Raw genomic sequence first — 19684 nt, forward strand, 5'->3', positions numbered from 1 at the left:
AAGTTGCTTCTCTCCTTGATTAGTTTCCACCCATTGCTTCTTGTTCTACCCTTAGGTGCTTTGGAGAATAGTTTGACTTCATCTTCTTCTCCATCTTCTTCTCAACCCCTGAGATACAGAAACACTGCTATCATGTCTCCCCTAGTCCTTCTTTTCATTAAACTAGACATACCCAGTTCCTGCAACCGTTCTTCATATGTTTTGGCGTCCAGTCCCCTAATCCTCTTTGTTGCTCTTCTCTGCACTCTTTCTAGAGTCTCCACATCTTTTCTACATCGTGGTGACCAAAACTGGATGCAATATTCCAAGTGTGGCCTTACCAAGGCCTTATAAAGTGGTAGTAACACTTCACGTGATCTTGATTCTATCCCTCTGTTTATGCAGCCTATGCACTACTGACTTTCTTCTACCAAGCGGTCTCTCTTTTTAACCATGAATTTTTTTTCTTTTGTTTTGTTCTGAAAGCAGTGGAGAGAACACCAGATCCTGATGTGAACAGGTTGCTCAGTAGTTGATGTAGGATCTGTCCGATAATACCAACAGCTACATCTGATTACTGGGTCTCCTGTGGCATCGTAGCCTGCCATCTTCAACCTTTGAAACAGCTGGATTTGTTCCTTTCAACCCTTGAGACATGAAGCAGCTGGATTTGTTCCTTCCACAAGTGACTTTTCTACCTCTATGTTTCTTAACCATCTCAGCAAAAATTTAAGAAATGTGTCCTATCCATTATCCCTTTGGAGAGCCCCAAGATGAAGTGGATTACCCTGGCAATGTCTTTCAGGAGGAAAGGTGCGTGACCCGTCAAAACCGCGGTTCACAAAAGCGTGATCGACGAAAGCGCGCATTTGACGTCATCACAGCGCGACGAAAAAAATTAAAAATTGAAATAAAAATAAAATTAAAGCAAGCCGATTCACATAAAGGTAAGGGTTAGGTTTAGGGTTAGGGTTAGAGTTAGGTTAAGGGTTAGGGTTAGGTCTAGAGCGTTAGGGTTACGTTTAGCATTAGGTTAAGGGTTAGCCTTAGGTTTAGCGTTAGGTTAACGGTTAGGTTTAGGGTTAGATTTAGGGTTAGGTTAAGGGTTAGGTTTAGGGTTAGGTTTGGGGGGGTTAGGGTAAGGTTTTCGCTTTATTTTTACATTTTTCGATCACAGCGCGATGTTTTCGTCGCGCTGTGATGACGTCAAATGCGCGCTTTCGTTGACCGCGATTTTGTCGTCCGCGGTTTTGTGGTGGAACCGAAAGGTGCAGTGTTCAGTTTATGGTATATAGCCCATTGACAGACTTGATAGCAATAGCACTTAAGACTTATATACCGCTTGATAATGCTTTTACAGCCCCCTCTAAGCAGTTTACAGAGACGGCCTATTGCCCCCAACAATCTGGGTCCTCATTTGATTAACCTCAGAAGGATGGAAGGCTGAGTCAACCTTGAGCCTGGTGAGATCTGAACTGCCGAACTGCAGCTAGAAATCAGTTGACTTCTAGCTGCAGTTGAAATAGCCTGCAGTACTGCACTCTAACCACTGTGCCATCAATATGTCCACATCTAAGTCAACCTCAACCATTTTCTCAACCTCAACAACTTTGAAGATGGGTGGACTTAGACTTCCAGCATTTCCCAGCCAGCATGCTTTACAAGGGGTGGACTTCAACTATCAGAATGGTGGGAGCCGAAAGCTATAGAGTTTAAAATTGCTGAGATTCAGAAACACCATTCTAGCCCAATAAGGAACTAGCTCCCTAAGCATGATAAAAGTAGTGAAGCAGGAGTTTCCTGGAGAATCTGATCCCTCCATCCATGATGCCCAAACATGCCTTATTTTACAGGCTGCTTGAATAAGCTCGTCAGTAAAGTGTGGTGCATCCCTAGAACGAACAGGTCTCGATGCTGTAAATCCATTTTAATAATGATCATTCTCACTTAGGCATCCTTGTAAATAGGAAAACATTTTGTGCTGCTTAGTACAGGACAATAAATACAATAAAGTGCTACAAAAAATGAATTTTTCAGAGAATGTTGCTTTGTCTTGTTTACTTTCTCAGGCAGTGTAGACATTGTGGGATGTTATTTGGATATGGCTCAGTGGTAGGTTTCAAAAATTGTTCGAACCTACTCTGTGGGTAGGGAGTGGTTTGCCACCCATGTGACTGGATGGGAGTGGCTTGCTGCCCATGTGACTGGATATGAAATTATGAATTAGTACTTAGGTCAGTCCAAGTAGCTATTCAGAAACTCTGGCATTGAAGCATGCAAGTCTTAAAGCTGTCAAGTTACAAGATCCTTGCACCCCTAACCCTTTAGAAGAAAAAAAAACTAGGGGTCTTCAAACCTGACAGCTTTAAGACTTGTGGACTTCAACTCCCAGAATTCCTCCTCCAGTCACGTTGGCTCAGGAACTCTGGCATTGAAGCGTGCAAGTCTTAAAGCTGTCAAGTTACAAGATCCTTGCACCTCTAACCCTTTAGCAGTAGTGGGTTTCAAAAAATTTTGGAACCTCTTCTGTAGGTGTGGCCTGCTTTCCGGGTCCACTGGTGGAACCTCTTCTAACCGGTCCGGTAGATTTGACGAACCAGTTCTACCGAATAGGTACAAACTGGTAGGAACCCACCTCTGATATGGCTGGAGCCTTCAATAAAATGGGATTCCATTGATTGCATTCTCATCTAGCTATCCTTGTAGATACGACAAGCAGGAAGGTCTGAATCAAAAGTTCACTCTTCCTTTCTTGCAAGGTATTCAATAACACAACAGATACACTCAAGGTAAACTGCTCCAAACCTGATTGCAGGAAATACGACTTCAGCAGCAGGGAGATCAATGCCTGGAATGCATTACCCGACTCTGTTGTTACATCTTCAAATCCCCATAACTTTAACCTTAAACTGTCTACTATTGACCTCACCCCATTCCTAAGAGGTCTGTAAGGGGCATGCATAAGCATACCATCGTGCCTACCGACCCTGTCCTACTGTCCCCATTTATTCGTACCTACTTCATTCATCCTCATGTTTATTTTTATACCTATTATTTTGTAAACAGTTGCCAAATCAAATAAATAAATAAGGTACTACAGGAAAACCTTTGGTGTTGCACAATCCAGGACTTGGCACATGTCAAAATTCTTGCAATGAATGAGTTTTTCAGAGAATGTTGCTTTGTCTTCATTGACTTTCCCACGGCGGTGTACACACTGCGGGATGTTATTTGGATGTGGCTGGGGCCTTGAATAAAATAAAACGGCATTGCATCGATCATTCTACATATTGCACGAATCGTTCCACACAATTGAAAAAGTGTGCCAAATGTGCCACAGAAACCCTGAGCCATGTTATTTCAGCGAGGCTGCTGCTGCTGCCTGGTTCCCTGCACAGCATGGATGGCTTTCAGCGGCAGGGTAGGGTGAAGAGGGGGGAAAAAACTCTGCACACGCTCAGAGACGCTGTTTCACCCACTTCGGGGAATTGAAAACCCGCCTCTAGCCGCCCAGACCTCCTTTGCTAGCATTCAAGGGGACGGGGCGGGGCCCGATGACGCCACAACCCCGCCCACAAACAGAGCGCGCGTCAGCCCTGCCCACCGCGCCGTCGTCTAGGTGATCCACAAAACGCCGCGACGCTCGGGGCGGCGCTGCTAGTCGGCTCCCTCCACGCGCAGGCAAGAGCGCGCATGCGCCTTCCGGAGCGCGATGGAGGGCTCCGCCTACCCGGGGGAGGAGGAGGAGGAAGAAGAGGAGGAGAGGCCGCCTAACGGCCGCGGCGCCCACTCGTGCTCCTCCCTCATCCACCTCGAGCAGGAGGCCAAGCGCAGGAGGCGGGCACGGCAGCAGCAGCGCCGGCTCTACACCATCATGCCAGGTGAGGGACGACCGCCGCCTTCCCTTCCCCTGCCCCCCCCCCGCTGTCGGAAATAAAGGAGTGACGTCACCGCGAGAGTGACGTCACCGCGGGAGGAGAAGGGGCGGGTCGTTCATCTGGCTCCCCCCCCCCCTATGCATTCCTCCCACCGCCTGTTAGGAAGGGCTTCCTTGAAGCTGTGTTGGGTGTGCTGGTGCCTTCTGCATCTGTTTGACACCATTACCCATCTTCCCCAGCCTCTGGAAGGGAGGACCACGCGCCTCTACCCTTGCTGGCGTCCTACCTTACAGGGGTGTCAGGAAGATGCCCCAAAGGGTGGGGAATGGAATCAGGGAGGTTCCCATGAAATCCATTTCCATGAATGGTCCTAGAGACAAAATGAAATTATTTGCTTTTTTTTAAAAAAAAAAAATCCCTGGCTGAGCAATTCTGGGAGTTGAGGTCCAGGTGTCTTAAAGATGCCAGGTTTGACAAACATTGAAATAGAAATTGTGGTCCTTTAATTTAGAAATGTAATTTAGAAATCCTTTAATTTAGAATAGGATAGAATTTGGAAATTGTGGTCCTTTAATTTAAGCACTCCTTGCTTGGGTTACTCTGAGGTGGCATTAGTAACCTATGACTATCATTAAGTGTTGTACCTTATGATTCCTGCCGAATGTAGCTTGTCTTTTTGGAGCATATGCACCAAAGACAAATTCCTTGTGTGTCCAATCACACTTGGCCCATAAAGAATTCTCTATTCCTATTCTATTCCATTCCATTCCATCTTCATTATTCTAACTTTATTATTCTATATTATTCTATTCTAATAGTTTATTTGGACTCACTATTTTTTAAAAAGTGCTTCTGAATTCACTCATGTTTACTATATTCCACTTCATTTTGTACATTTGCACAATATCAAAATTAAGCATCCGTAATTCTTTTTGCATTTATTTAATGCCCAGAGTTTTCTCATGGCAGCTCAGAACATTCTCCTCTGCACATTTGACCCTCACCATAACATTCTAAGCCAGCCATCCTTAAATTGCGGGCAGTTGTCATAAAAGGAGTAATATTGGTACTTATCCTGGAAGAATAGGAGCAGTTTGGAATTGACTCAATTTGGAATTGTTGCTGCTGAGATACTTGTTTAAACAAGTCTCTGTATGTTTGTGCACATGCGTGTTGAGAGTAATTGCATTATTTGAGACTTAGAAAAGAGGTAATTAATTAGGTCAAATAGTTTAGAAACTACCATAGCTCCGGGGAGTTCTAGGTTTCCTTTATACAAATCTTAGTTGTGTTGATCTGGAGCTGTGATGTCCTACTTTTGGCTTTAACACATCCTAGTTTAATGAAAGAGGGAGTTAAGCTTATTCTCCAAAGCACCTGAAGGCAATGGAAACTAATCAAGGAGAGAAACAAGTTAGAACTAAGAAGAAATTTCCTGACAGTTAGAATAATTAATCAGTGGAGCAACTTGCTTCCAGAAGTTGTGAATGCTCCAACACTGGAAGTTTTTAAGAAGAGAATGGATAACCATTTGTCTGAAGTGGTGTAGAGCAGTGGTCCCCAACCCCCGGTCCGCGGACCGGTGCCGGGCCGTGGAGTACCTGGCACCGGACCGCGCAGCAGCCGGGGGACATGAACAGCTGCCCAAAGGTCCGCGCGCGCGCTGGTGGAATCCCCGGGCGCTGCTGGTACCGCCGCCACCGCCGCCCCCTGCGAAACCCAAGAGCGGCTCTTCTCCTGCGAGGCAGCTGGCTGAACAGCTGCCACCGCCGCGCGCCTTCCTTCCTCAGCCGCTCCATCGCTTCCAAGGAATGGCGTCAACGGCAGCAGCTTTACTTCTGAGGCGCTGCACACTTCCCCAATAGTCGTCACAGCCCAGGTAAGAGAACGGGAACTTCCCGTTACTGCCCTTGAAAAATTATCTCGTCTTCTTTTATCTTCTTATCCTGTCTAATATTTCTATTTAATACTTCCAGTGTCAACACAAATAATGATGGCGACAGGGGGCATCCCTGCCTTGTATCCTTCTTAATATTAACCTTTTCAATCATATCTCCATTTACCCTTGTGGTTTGTTTATATCAGGGGTAGTCAACCTTTTTATAGCTACCGCCCACTTTTGTATCTCTGTTAGTAGTAAAATTTTCTAACCGCCCACCAATTCCACAGTAATGGTGATTTATAAAGTAGAGAAGCAACTTTACTTTATAAAATTTATAAAGCAGAGTTACAGCAAACCCCTACCGCCCACCATGAAAGCTGGAATGCCCACTAGTGGGCGGTAGGGACCAGGTTGACTACCACTGGTTTATATCGTATTGCCTTAATCATCCTGATAAATCTCTCACCAAAGTCCATAACTTTTAGTTGTGTCAGCTTGAATTGCCAGTTCACATTGTCAAACGCCTTCTGTGCATCAAGGAAAATCAGTGCCATTTGCTTCTCTGGATGCGCTTCCAGAATGTTCACGATTATTCTCATATTATCTTTGATTAATTATCTTTAATTATCCCGGCTTCTGTGAGCAATCAACTAACTTGCCGGTTCTTTGTATGTTTTAGCTGGAGGTTAAACATATGAAGGCCTGTTGCAGGAATTGGGTGTGGCTAGTCTAGAGAAAAGAAGGACTGGGGGTGACATGATAGCAGTGTTCAAATATTTGAGGGGCTGCCACAAAGAAAAGGGGGGGGGTGTCAACCTATTTTTCGTAGCACCAGAGAGCAGGACAAGAAGTAAGGTGGAAGCTCATTAAAGAGAGATCCAACCTAGAACTAAGGAGAAATTTCTGACAGTGAGAACAATTAATCTCTGTAATGCCTTGCTTCCAGAAGTTGTAGGTGCTCCATCACTGGAGGTTTTTAAGAAGAGACTGGACAGCCACTTGTCTGAAATGGTATAGGCCAGATCTCCTACTTATTCAGGGGGTTGGACTAGAAGACCTCCAAGGTTCTGTTGAAAGAAATGTCCTTCTGGGTTCAGCTCCAAGTGGGGAAGAAGACACTGGAGACATGGAGGCTGCTTGGAAAGATGGTTTATTGTTGGACAGGGCCACATGGCTTGAGCCCTGTACAGAAAAGGTGATCACATGGTTCAGTGTAGGTGAAGAAGAAGAGAAGGGCTGAGGAAGGGGCTTGCTAGGCTTTTTATACCCTGTTTAGTCCCACCTCTCTGTTTCCTGTTCCTGTGTAAGAAATGTATTCTGATTGGTTGTCAGACTCCCATGGTGCCATGCAGGGGGCTACTCTCTAGGCTGTGATGAGTTCTCAGATGCCTTGTGGTCAGTTGAGTAATATCCCTTCCCCCTACAGCTGCAGTGGAGGAGTCTTTATTATGTAAAGTGGGCTAGCCTGGCCTTCTCAATGGCCTATTGACAAAGTGTGAATGGGCAGGAAGCTACAGACAACTATTCTGTCTTTTAAAGCATGTTTCTTTCTTTTCACATCCAGAGAAATATTCTGCCTTTTCAATATTTCCTAGGATATTTCATTTTTCTGGGAGAGGGCTGGATGATAACTTCCCACAGTTCCTTCTAACTCTGTTATTCTGTTAAGTTCTATTAAAAAAGCAGAGGTTCTCAATATGCCTCTTTCTGGTTTTGCAGCTTGAAAGTAGATTGCGGGAAGCAGCAGCTCAAAATCCATGGTTGAATAAAATCTTTAATAGGGACAGACCAAAACGGAATAAAAGAATTTGCAACCTACCAAATTCTTCAGAACACCTAATTTTTCTTTTTTTTCTTTTTCCATTATTCCTTTGCACTTTCTTTTCCTCAAGTGTGTGTTCCTTTTTCTTGTTTTTTATGTTTTTAATCTTTTCCAGAAATTTAATTATGTATATTTTTAAAAACCCAAGAAGCTGCAGAGGGAAGGAAAAAATGCATAGTAAGAAATAGAAAAATACCAATACATTAGATCCTTTGCAACAATACAGCAGGTTTAAAACACCAATTAAAAAATACGGCAATGAGGTCAATAGCAAGAATTCATTTGACAAATTATAGAACATGTTAATTCAGATTTCTTTATGGCAGCTGAATAATTTCTTATTGAAACCTCAGCTGAAAACAGGCACAACGCAAAACAGCTCAAAAGCTGTGATCTTTAACGAATAGTAATTCTAAACTAAAAGACAAGGATTCCTTTTACAGTTTTAGATATTTCAGTTCACATTAGAATATAGAATAACAGAGTTGGAAGGGACCCTTGAAATCTTCCAGCCCAATCCGCTGCTTAGGCAGGAAACCCTACACCACTTCAGACAAATGGTTATCCAATTTCTTCTTAAAACCTTGCAGTGTTGGAGCATTCACAACTTCTGGAGGCAAGTTGTTTCACTGATTAATTGTTCTTACTGTCAGAAAATTTCTCCTTAGTACTAAGTTGGTTCTCTCACTGAATTAACATTCAGTATTCATGGTTTTGGATGTAATGTTTTGAAAAGCAAAGTAGCAAATTAATGAAACTTTCTTTCCATTCTAATCATTAATATATTTGCATTCCATGTTAGTGGATACAAATAAACTCTATATGGATGTAAGAAACAACAACTACTAATTGTATTTACGAAGAGTTTTGGAAAACACAAAAATGTGTGCATTCTTGAGCTATTTAGTTGGTCCTTATTAAGTATTCAGTAGTTCTGGATTTTTCCCTGTCACCATGGCTTGCATTTTGTTTGTTTGTTATGACTAACACTTTCTGGAAACTGACACTTTCTGGAAGGAAATTGAAATGAAAAGTTCTTTTCTGTATCAAGTGTATAATGCTGTTGAGCTTTGCACCCAATACAATTGTAGGCATTGTTGTTATTTAAGATGACAGTAATTGAGCATGTTTAACAGAAAGAGTTGCACAAGGTTGGAAATAGAAAGTGCCATTTAGAGGAGCCTATAAAATAAGTCAGTATATTTATTACAGTTGTAGAACCTCCTCTGTCTTACATTCATCTCTATTCATATATTTGTAGTCAGACTGGCATAATAGAGATATTTTGACTCCTGACAGTCAGCAGTGAATTAGTTTGCAATGCTGCATTCTAACTACTGCACCACCAAGACTAAAATATGCTAAATTAAAATATGTCTGACTTGTTTCTGATTTGATTATGATTTATTCATATTTTTGCCAGTGAAGCAAAACCATTGCTGTATTTTGATTTGCTCAAATGATGTCATTTTCCATCTACTCAATAAATTATGGGTAACAACTCATGTGTCAGCGTTCCAAGTATCATATAGAATTAAATCAGAGTCCAAGGCAAAACGATCCTTAAAGTTCCAATTTAATAAATCAGACATCTTAGCACATCTGTGGAATCCCAATTCTGGAAAACCTCCTGGGATCCCACCCAGTTGAAAGTTCATGATTTTGTCCCCACACCCACAATCCATCACATGGTCCAATCCTCTTCTTCCACGCTGGCATCTCCATCCAGCTGGTTCCGGTCATATGCAGAAGTGCGGAGACAAAATATGACCTTGGCTTCTAGAAAAGAATGACAACAACACATTCCACCATTCTACTCCTTTTTATTCCCCCCTCCCAACTATTACACTAAAGAAACAGCATAATGAAATAAGAGAGAGTGTGGCAGGCCAAAGATCCTAAAAGGGATATAACTGCAGGCCTGACACCATGGATGAGAGCAGTGTTTGAAAAGACCTCCAAGGTCCCTTCCAGCTCTATTCTGATTGATTGATTGATTGACTGATTGATTGAATTACATTTGAGAAAGTACCTTTCTGCCACTTCACTTCTTTTTGCATTTTTGCTGCAGAGTAAACTTTCTTCTCCTGTAAGTCACAGACATTATTTTGGTCTGCTTTTTTTGTGTGTTTTTTAGGGAATAAGAACAGTGACGAGGATGTGCTGGACCTGTCTGAATACACCAAGAATCAACCGTGGTGGCGCAAACTGTTTGGGCAGAGTTCAACTTCCAATGAGGAAAAATACAACGTGGCCACCCAGCTGGCAATTGGAGGCGTCACAGGATGGTGAGCTTGTTCTGTGTGCAGGTTGTGCTTGGATTGATGGTGTTCTGACCGAGGCTTCCCAAGAGCAGGAAGCAAATTCCTTGTCCCAATAGAAAACCCCTTTTATTACTTTACTGTGAATCCTGCTCATTCACATCTAGTCTTTCAAGGGAGGATTTACAGTCACAGACTTTATCTGGCTTGGAGAACCAATGAACTAATTGTCTCCTGCAAACTCCACTCCCCCTTCACCCCTCTTGTTATTTCCTCTGGGAGGGGCCATTTATTGTCCACCTGTGACCTTACTCCCAAGTTGACGCCTGTTCTTTAGCTGTTCCCTTTGTCTGGCAACTCTGCGCATGCGCACACTGGGAACAGGCTCCAGCTGTTCCTCTGCCTCACTGATGTCTGACTCTGAACGCAGCTGATAACTGGCATACGGCTCTGCCTCCAACACAGAGCCTTCCCCAGACTCCAGGACAATGTTCCCTCTAATTTTTTTTCACTGTGGGCAGAAAAGTATAGTGTTTGAGCGGCACATTTTCATGCCTGAGCACCTGGATTTTTTTCACAGATGTCACCCAAGACAACAATGAAATCAGTGTTATTTGAAAGTCAAAGTTATATTTATTCAAGATACACGTTTAATTAAAAGTTATATATCAGTATTACTTATAATATTATTAAAATATTAAAATACTTGTGTAGTGATTACGGTACTGTACACTGTTATTCACTGAAAATCTGTCTCATGTTAAAGTTTCTCACATCTGTCTTTCTTTAACAACCATTCTGAGTACACTTTGTCAAGGTCAATCTGCGCCGCTGAAGTCTGGTAAGATTGGATTCGCATCAGCATATCCAAGTGCTCAGTTTGCAGCCGATTGCGAGCTTTGGTCTTGATGGCATTCATCAGGCTGAAACCTCGCTCACAATCGGCGCTTGATGCTTGGAATGTTGCGCAGATGTCCAGCAAACGTGACAGCAATCCAAACTGTTGCTCTCTTAGTACAAACTGAACTACATCATCAAATGAGTGTATTAATCCAGACTTGAATTTCTCTGATACCAGAAATCTGAAGTCACGATATTGTGACTGTACAGCTGATGTGATGCTGACTTCATCCAAATCGTCAAAGAAATGCTGGTATTTTCCAACCAGAGTTGCAATCTCAGTTTCCCCAAAATTAAAAGAATTCACATTCGACAGAGCAGCAGTTTCGAATATATTCCAATCTGTCAGCTCATTGTCTGGAAAACGACTGTCAAGATGCAAGCACAAACGTTCAATAAATCTGAGTATATGTCTGGGTTGCTCTCCATATATTCGCGAGCTTCGTTATTCCAGTAAACCGTTTCACCTAAATACTGCAGGCGAAGCTTGGTTATTCTGGCCTGAACGGCTTCTATTGGTGTCAGGTTGCTTCTTTGCAACAGCTTGTTCAACTCGGCTAATTCGCGAACGTCGTCAAACACAAATCAATGCAGCACGAATCTGTGGATCCGTCAACTTTCTGTAACAATATTTACAGACTGGGTCACTGTGTGTTTCTGCTTGCTCTTTACAGTACTCAACCAAAACTGTAATGTTTCTCATCAATGCTCGCAATGCAAAATGTCTAGAAAGCCATCGTACTTCATTCAACAGTCTGAAGGCTACCGATTCACACTCAAGAACTTCTGCTAGTTCTGCAAATGCCGTTTTCTTCACAGAACAGAGTGTAGACAGTTCGTAGTAAAGTCTCGATGTCTTTCATCAATGAGAAGTGCTTACACGCATCATCAATCCCCAGGTCTTTTCGATGTGCCACACAGTGCTGTTCAAGCAAATGGGATACATCTCGACGAAGCTGAGCAGCCACACCATTATTCTTACCCAGCATCACAGATGCACCATCTGACGTAAACATGACCATCTTTTGAATGTTGATGTTGTTTGTAGCATAGAACTCTTTTATGGCTGCTGTGATTGCTGTGCTGTCGCACCTTGACAACTGTAAATTTCCTGCAAGCACGGTCTTATAAATCGCAGCATTAGACGGGCGGAATTTCGCATACAAAATCAACATTTTGGTGACTGATACATCGGTGCTTTCATCAGCAATAAGAGTATGACAACTGGCATTACATAGATCATGCATGACTTCTTTTTGAACAACTGAATTGATGCACTCCACAAACTCAAAGCCATAATTCTTGCTGCGCCAGCTCTCCGGAATGGACACATACTTGCCTATGTGGCCATGTATGGCTTTGACTGATAATATTGACACATTCATGTTTATGGCCAGCAACACATTATCAATCAAACTTTTGACTTCATCAGCATTGGCATTTCTGCGCAGTGAAACTTCTTTTCTGTTCGCTGGTGTTTGGCCCAAAGTCACCCAGCCAACTTTCATGCCTAAGGTGAAACTCCTGGTGATTGGCCCAGTTTTCATGCCTAAGATGGGACTTCAGTCTCCTGGATTCTCGGCTGGTATGCAAACCACTACATCAAACTGACTCTAATCTAGCCTTGTTTTATTTGAGACTCTCTGTTTTGGTTCGCAGGTGCACTGGATTCATCTTCCAGAAGGTTGGCAAATTAGCAGCGACCGCAGTGGGAGGAGGCTTCTTTCTGCTCCAGGTTGGTTTCTGTCCACCATGGACTTGGGAGTAGTTAACAATACAAAAAGGAACCTCTCTTCAGCAAGAGCTTCACCCTCATGTTTTAATTCATGGTAGCAGTGATAACCCCCATAACCCCTTGCAGGATGGAGTCTGAGCAACTGAATGGAGCCTAGTGTTTACTGGCTGAATGCCCTTCCTGTCACCAGTGCGGAGTTTTGTTCAGCAGATACATTCCCCTTCGGCCCAGAGAGAGAAATATCTACCTCTATCTAGGATCGAACTCACTGCCTCCTGATTGTGAGGCGAGAGCTCCATCTCTAGGCCACCGCACCACTCGGTAGCAGGGATAGTAATGGTGGTAGTTTAATGGAGCCCTTAAGACTCTTGCTTTTTGACTTGGCCATGTAGAGCCTTCAGATCTGACATACTCAGCTTTTAATATAGAACCTTTTTAGACTATGGACCTATTCAGGGACAGCCTTCTACTATTTTATCTCGTGGGATGCCCTCTTGGGCATCTTGGCTTCTAGAGATCAGGATCAGGGAACATGTGACTCTCCTGTACTTCAATAACATCAGGACAGTTGCTTAGGGGTCTGGATCTTTCATACCCCTACTAGTTTTGCAGTTTGATAAGATATTGTTGTGGCCCACCAGTGGCCAGCAGAGCTGGCAGCAGATTCGGACAGTGAGGAGGTTGGGGAGGAACATGGGCCAGTCCTGGAGTCTGGGGAAGGCTCTGATGAGGGCTCTGTGTCGGAGGCAGAGAGAGGGCCAGAGCCGTATGCCAATTATCAGCTGCCTTCAGAGTCAGACATCAGTGAGGCAGACAAACAGCTGGAGCCTGTTCCCAGTGTGCGCATGAGCAAAGTGGCCGTGCAAAGGGAACAGCTAAAGAACGGGTCGACTTGGGAATAAGGCCACAGGTGGACGGTGAATGGCCCCTCCCAAAGGGAATAAAAGAGGAACGAAAGGGGAGGAGAGTTTACAGGAGACAATTAGTTCATTCCTGCATTCTTGCCAAGTATTGCAGCGTCTGAAAGATCTCAGCCTGACCACTCCCTAAGCCTGATAAAGGTGGGTAATTGTGAACTATCTTGAAAGACTGTTGGAGAGGAAAGACTTTGCTGGAGAGGAATACACTGCAAATTAAATAAAAGGGGTTTGTTGGGATGAGGACTCGGCTTTGTGCTGCTGAGGAAGCCTAGGTCAGAACAGATATAGATGGTGGTATCCTTTGGAGTTGCCTGCAAGTGTCAGGGGGTTTGAGATCCTGGTTTGCAGAAGTTCTGCTCTTCCCTGGGCAGAAAATGTCTGCCTTGCATGCTTTTTAAAAAAAAAAATTGGTCATGAAGTGAGTTAACCTGGGGAAAGGAGCATACAGTCCAGGGAAACCTGGTTTTACGTGCAGACCCTGGCTTCAATGAAACCTCTCCCTGCTCCAGCTTGCAAACCACACGGGATACATCAAGATCGACTGGAAGATGGTTGAGCGAGACGTGAGCAAAGCTAAAAAGCACCTGAAGTTTTCTAGTAGCACCTCCAGCAAGCTGGCGCCAGAGGTGAAGAGCCAATTCGATGAGGTGAGTCTGAAAGCCAAACCTGTGAAAAGGTGGATTTTGGAGGGCTGGTCGCTGGGGTGCGAGTAAGGAAAACAATGATTTATGCAATAGGGACGGAGAGAGAAAGAATTAAGAGGTTAGCAATCTGCAATCCTCCCAGGACTGTGCTTTCCTTCCTAGCTAAGTCACAGTTGCTGTCAGGGTTTCCATGAATGCCCTAATTAATCCATTAGGCTAACAAGTCCGTCCAGCTGGAAGATGAATAGTTGTCTGCCACATCTATTCCTCTCCACCCCCTGCCTTTTATCCCCAGAGCTAAGATGCAGCTTCGCTAGCAGCGATGGCTCTTCCATCCCAAGACCGGCCCATAGATTTCCTCTGCTCTCCTCTCCTCTCCTTTCTGTGCATCTGTGTCTCAGGCACTGGACCCAGCTGTTCCTCCTCTTCCTCATCAGCCACCTCCAGGGCTGTTGACTCTCCATCTGAGGGCTGACGGATGGACCAGGCTCCGCCTCTGCCAGCTCCATTTCCTCTTCCCCCTCTCAGGTTGTCTTGATGCTGGCCCTGACTCCCATGCCACCTCATCTGATTCGGCTGCTGGAAGGGCCGGCGTCCGACAGGCCACGACAGTCGTCCCAAGTGGCTTCCTTTACTCTGTGTGTCATTTTATCTCCCCGTTGATCCCAAAGGAATCCAGTTTTGTGAGGACTTTTAATAACCCCAGCAGCAGAAGTACGGAGAGTCCAAGTGCAGCCCCTGTAAACTTTTTCCTTTCTCCCTCCAGGCGATCAATTTCCTGAAGAGGAACGTCCTGCTATCCGGAGGCTTCGTTGGCGGCTTCTTGCTCGGCATGGCCTCTTAGGAATCCCACCCAATCCGCCTTTCCACCGGCTGGTCTTGCAGCCCCCTCCCACTGCTTGGTCCCTCCGCCGCCTGATTAGCCTGCTGAAGCATTCAGCCTCCTGATTGGCCTTTCTTTTGATACCTGCAAAGTAGCATCCAGAAACACTACCGCTAGCCTTCCTCCCCACCCCTTCCTCCCCCTATTTGTTCCTGCTTTTTAATTCGACGCAGGAGGGAAGTTGGACTGATCTTGAAGATGCTTTCGATCCCTGCCTAAGATGCCAAAATCTGCAGAACGCCCCCTTCCCTCCCACACATTTATTTTTATTTTTTTTCTTCCTTTACTGGCGTAAACTAGACAACTTCACTGTGGAAGGACCCATAGCCCCCTGCTTATGCGTCCGTCTTCTCATTAGTGTCAAGAGTCTCTCCTAGCAGACCAAGGAAGCAAACAGATCAACGAGGACGGGACGGGAGCATGTCCTGGAATAACTGCCTCCAGAAATGGCTGCTTCCCCCTGGCTTCCTAACGCAGCCCGTCCCTAAGAGCAGCAGCTTCTTGGACTCAACTCATCCAAGATTTGTTTTTTGTTTTTTTTTAATTTATACTACAAGATGACTGGAATAATCTGTGGAAACCCTCTGGCTCTGCTGTGTGGAATTCTCTGTCTTCCTCTTTGTCCGACCGGAGGAGGCCTGGAAGACTCGGGTAGTGTGGCTGCCTCTCAAGGAAAATATATTAAAACGGGGGTTCTATGTAGTGGAACGGCAGCAGGGTTAGAGCTTGGAGCTGTTAAAAGATAAATTCGAGTCTCGGTAGCAACTGCTAGCGAATCCCGGGAATGGAATTAATGTGGAGGGTCTCCACCGTCTGGTTCAGAACTCCTGGCCGGTGGGATGCAGGGGGAGGGGTGGGGGGGAAGCTGGGTAGGTCTGCTTATGCCCTGAGGTCTGCATAGGAGAATTAACTTTTAGCCCAGAGCAAAAGCAGCCAAATTAGGCTCCCAAGTTAGTTTCCCTTTATAGGAATTGCGATATTGAGCAGAGAGAGAGAGGCTTTAGGTCTGCTTTCTCCTGGAGTTCTTGCCATCTTATCTGTGGGATAGCGACAATAGCTCGTAGAACTGTCATTCTTCCCCCCCCCCCTCATCCCCCAGTTCCTATAAATGCATACATTATGGAATAACAGCAGCTTTCTTCGCCTGGAACCTCTGTCATTGGTTTTTATAGGTAGAGCTCTGTGCCGTAAAAGCTTACACCGTCCTATTTTCAGCAATAGCAATAGCATTTGCACTTATGCACCGCTCCGTAGTGCTTATAGCATTCTCTGGGTGGTTTACAAGGTAGAAATTGTATTTGCACATTGCCCCCCAACAATTTGGTCCTCCTTTTACCAACCTCAGAAGGATGGAAGGCTGAGTCAACCTAGAGACCTATCAAACTCCAGACTGTGGGCAGAGTTTGCCTGCAATACTGCATTCTAACCAAATGGATGAAAAGGAAGAAAGGAAAGAAGGAACAAAGGAAGGATAGAAAGAAGGAAGGGCAATAGCGCTTAGACTTCTATACCACTTCACAGTGCTTTACAGCCCTCTCTAAGTGGTTTACAGAGTCAGCTTCTTGTCCTCAACAATCTGCGGCCTCATTTTAGTGATCTCGTAAGGATGGAAGGCCGAGTCAACCTAGAATGTTTACCTAGAACTAGAGCATCTGATGAGCAAAGTCAAATGAGGGGCGGAAGGGGATTTGCTTAACTGCCCCATGTTTCGCTTAATGACCATGGCCAAAGTTCTAAAATCGGGTGCCGCTCACTCAATAACCACACGACTTGGTGATAAAAAATTCCTGTCGTGGTCGTAACTTAAGGACTACTGTACCTGCAAAGCTTTTCCTTGTTGAGTAGAAACGGCCTCTGTCCCTGAGTTTTAGAATCAGTTGGTGAAAGAACTTGACTTTCTCTACAGTTCTGAGTTGAGAACTTATTTAGTGGCTGCTGTTGGGCTCCTCAAAACTACAAATACAGCAAAACTGGAAGACAAGCCCCCGAGTTAGTTGGTTTTAGGCAGTGGTGGGATTCAGCCGTTTCGCATCGATTCCGCAGAAACGGTATCTAATTTTTTGTTCAGTTCTGGTGAAGAGAGATGGATCTCTTTTCAGCGCCTGGCGCCCAGATGTTCTCGCTTCCCCCAAGCATTTCTTTCCTAACCGGATTCCCATCCCTGTCACATTTCTCTCCATCATGTGCAGGAAAACAAAAGTTTGTGGGAGTAAAAAAAAAATCAATTCCAACTTAATCACGAAGGAAGAAAAAGATCTTGTGAAGTTGAAATTGATTGATCTTTTTTTTAGTCCCACAAACTTTTGCTTCCCTACACACGACAGTGAGAACCGCGATGGAGAAATGCGACGGAGCTGGAAATCAGGTTAGCAAAGAAATGCTTGGGGGAAGCGAGGGTCATCTTGAGCGGTGGTGACTGGGGCAAGCGGACCGGCTGTTAAATTATTTGAATCCCACCACGGGTTTTAGGCGATGATTCTGACCATGAACTTCCAAATCTGGGAGGCAAGAGCTGTTTGCTACCATATATTGAACTGAGTGAGCTGTTGATTCATCTTAACCAAGGATTGTCATCTTTGACTGGCAGGGGCTTGTCATAGTCTTGATTAGCATTTTTTTTAAACTTAAAAGGAATTGCCTTCCTGAATTCCCCACTCAATATACCCGGGGAGTCAATATGTCTTTTTAAAGTTGCCAAGTTTGCGAAACACTGGCCTTTTTGCAGTAGTTGGAACAAAGATTTAAGGTTATACCTGTGGGACTATATGTATTGAAATGATGTCTCTTGTTGCTCCTGCTCCCTCAAGGAAATTGATGGTCGCTGTAGTCCTTGGCCAGTAGAAATCTTTTGCAAGACAAGTTTCAACAGATTCTCAGAACTTTGGTGAATTTCACTGAGATCAGAGGCCAGTTTTCAAGGTTATTATCTACCGGGAGATGCCTAAAATATTTGCCATGCTAGGGAATCCTTGAAACACAAGAGGGAGTTTGAATAAGCCGACTGAGCTAGTGGGAAACACAAGAGAATATAATATCAGCCTTTGGGGGGTGGGGGATAAAGAATGGAGGCAGGGCAAAAAAAAAATCTTTTAAAAGCATTTAAGTAGAAGGCATTCAACTGACAGCTCTTTTATGCAGCACTTTGGATTCAGTCATTATTTAAATGTTTTTAAATATCTTTTTTCCCTGCAGGAGCATGAATAGACCTCGACTTGTCTATAACATTTTAAAACAGATGTGTCTTCTAGAATCGCAAAACTATTACTGTGCAATGCACACACAGATGCTTGGTGTTGCAATCAGACACTGTGTGTGTATATATATGTGTATAGGGTATATACATAGAGAGAGAGACACATTTGGAGATTGAGGTTAAGACATAGAAACTGGGTCAATTTTGATTTACCTGGGTGGGGCAAGAGTTGCAAAACTGAATTCAAATCAGCCGTGTGTGTCAGACTTGGGAGGAATCTGTGGTTCTAAGTTTTTATACAATAGTCAAATATTTTGAAGTGAGAATGAAATGGTTTTGGGGAGTCTCTCATTTATTCAACCTGTATGCCATCAGATCTCTTGGAAAAGGGAAAGTCTCTTGTAAGTTGTGGGGTTCATATATTTTTTTGAATTAAGCCTAGAAGAATTAAAAGGAAAAGTTGAAAAGGCTTACGATTGTAGTTATTCAGCATAATTTTGTCTCGAGAGGCCGTTGGTGTTTGCTGAACAGAGGGCAACCTGATGCTTTGCTAATTAGTTTATATGATTAGTTCACAATCAAAGATTCTTGGGATTTCTGCCTTCCAAGAAACTAGGAAGCATCAGATTGTCAGAGTTGTTGTATGTCCTACTAAACAGTGGCTCTATTTCAGATGCCTGTCAATACGGGCATTTTTATTAATTCCAGACTGTATAGTATTCTACCACAAATAACACTTTTCCTGAGCTTGGAAAATTCCAGTCAACAGATCTATTCAGCTCTTTATTATCAATGTATGGCCTTGAACTGTAACTCACATGATGCTGGCTATGCTAGTTAAGGCACATGCCTCTCTCTGGCTTATACTGAGTTGACAACAGGAATACAGGATTCCATTCTAGAGCATTTTCGATTTTACTTGGAAAAGCTAAATAAGCTCAGAGCCTCCTATCTACCGTGTTTCCCCGAAAATACGACCTGCCCAATACAAGCCCTATCCCCAAAATAAGCCCTAATTAAGACCCCACCCACTCCAGGGTGCACAGCTAAAAATTAAGCTAGGGTGGGGATGGGGTGGTAGTGGAGCTGCCCTACTACTTACCTTTGGATAGTTGCAACCACGCCTCGCACACCTTGGCCCATTTCCGCAAGGCTTTCCTGAAGGCCTCCGTAGCTGATAACAGAGCTTCGGATCGATCCAGATGATGAAGTTCCTGAAGGCCTCTGATAGCGAAAAAGAGGCCCGGGGGTGATGCACACAAGTGAGGGGAGTCAGTGGATGATACCCCCCCCCCTAAAAATAAGACATGGTGCTTTTTTTGCTGGCAAGTGTCTTATTTTGGGGAAAACACGGTAGAAACCAGGCATCGTCCTGCTGAGCTATACAGCCCTTCTCTGCAAACTCTCAACCATCCCTGACAACCTGGAACACTTTACTGAAAGAAAGTTGCAGACATGAAATATATATATATATATATTGGAGGATTCTGTTGTTTGACTTCGACACTTGAATGTTTGCTCACGACAGTCATCGGATTTGAATAAGGGATTCTCTTGGCAACTATCCAGACTTTCAACAATCATGCA

At 44.2% G+C, this 19684-nt stretch overlaps 1 protein-coding gene across 1 annotated transcript; it reads left to right on the plus strand.

Annotated features, from left to right (window-relative positions):
• The first annotated feature begins 3676 nt into the window (after positions 1–3676).
• FUNDC2 (FUN14 domain containing 2) lies at positions 3677–16244 on the plus strand. The gene is made up of 5 exons (XM_032228357.1): positions 3677–3860; positions 9699–9849; positions 12382–12457; positions 13887–14024; positions 14788–16244. The coding sequence occupies exons 1-5, from the start codon at positions 3692–3694 to the stop codon at positions 14863–14865; spliced, it is 612 nt and encodes a 203-aa protein (XP_032084248.1). The 5' UTR covers positions 3677–3691; the 3' UTR covers positions 14866–16244.
• Positions 16245–19684: the final 3440 nt, after the last annotated feature.

Source organism: Thamnophis elegans, chromosome 12 (assembly GCF_009769535.1).
Source record: "Thamnophis elegans isolate rThaEle1 chromosome 12, rThaEle1.pri, whole genome shotgun sequence".
Lineage (NCBI taxonomy): Eukaryota > Metazoa > Chordata > Lepidosauria > Squamata > Colubridae > Thamnophis > Thamnophis elegans.

Excerpts from the sequence above, each read along its gene's own strand:
- FUNDC2 (XM_032228357.1), top strand. The coding sequence starts at position 3,692 with ATGGAGGGCTCCGCCTACCCGGGGGAGGAGGAGGAGGAAGAAGAGGAG. Across the intron at positions 3,861-9,698 it reads GCTCTACACCATCATGCCAG|GGAATAAGAACAGTGACGAG; the intron begins GTGAGGGACGAC and ends TGTGTTTTTTAG. Across the intron at positions 12,458-13,886 it reads GAGGCTTCTTTCTGCTCCAG|CTTGCAAACCACACGGGATA; the intron begins GTTGGTTTCTGT and ends TCCCTGCTCCAG.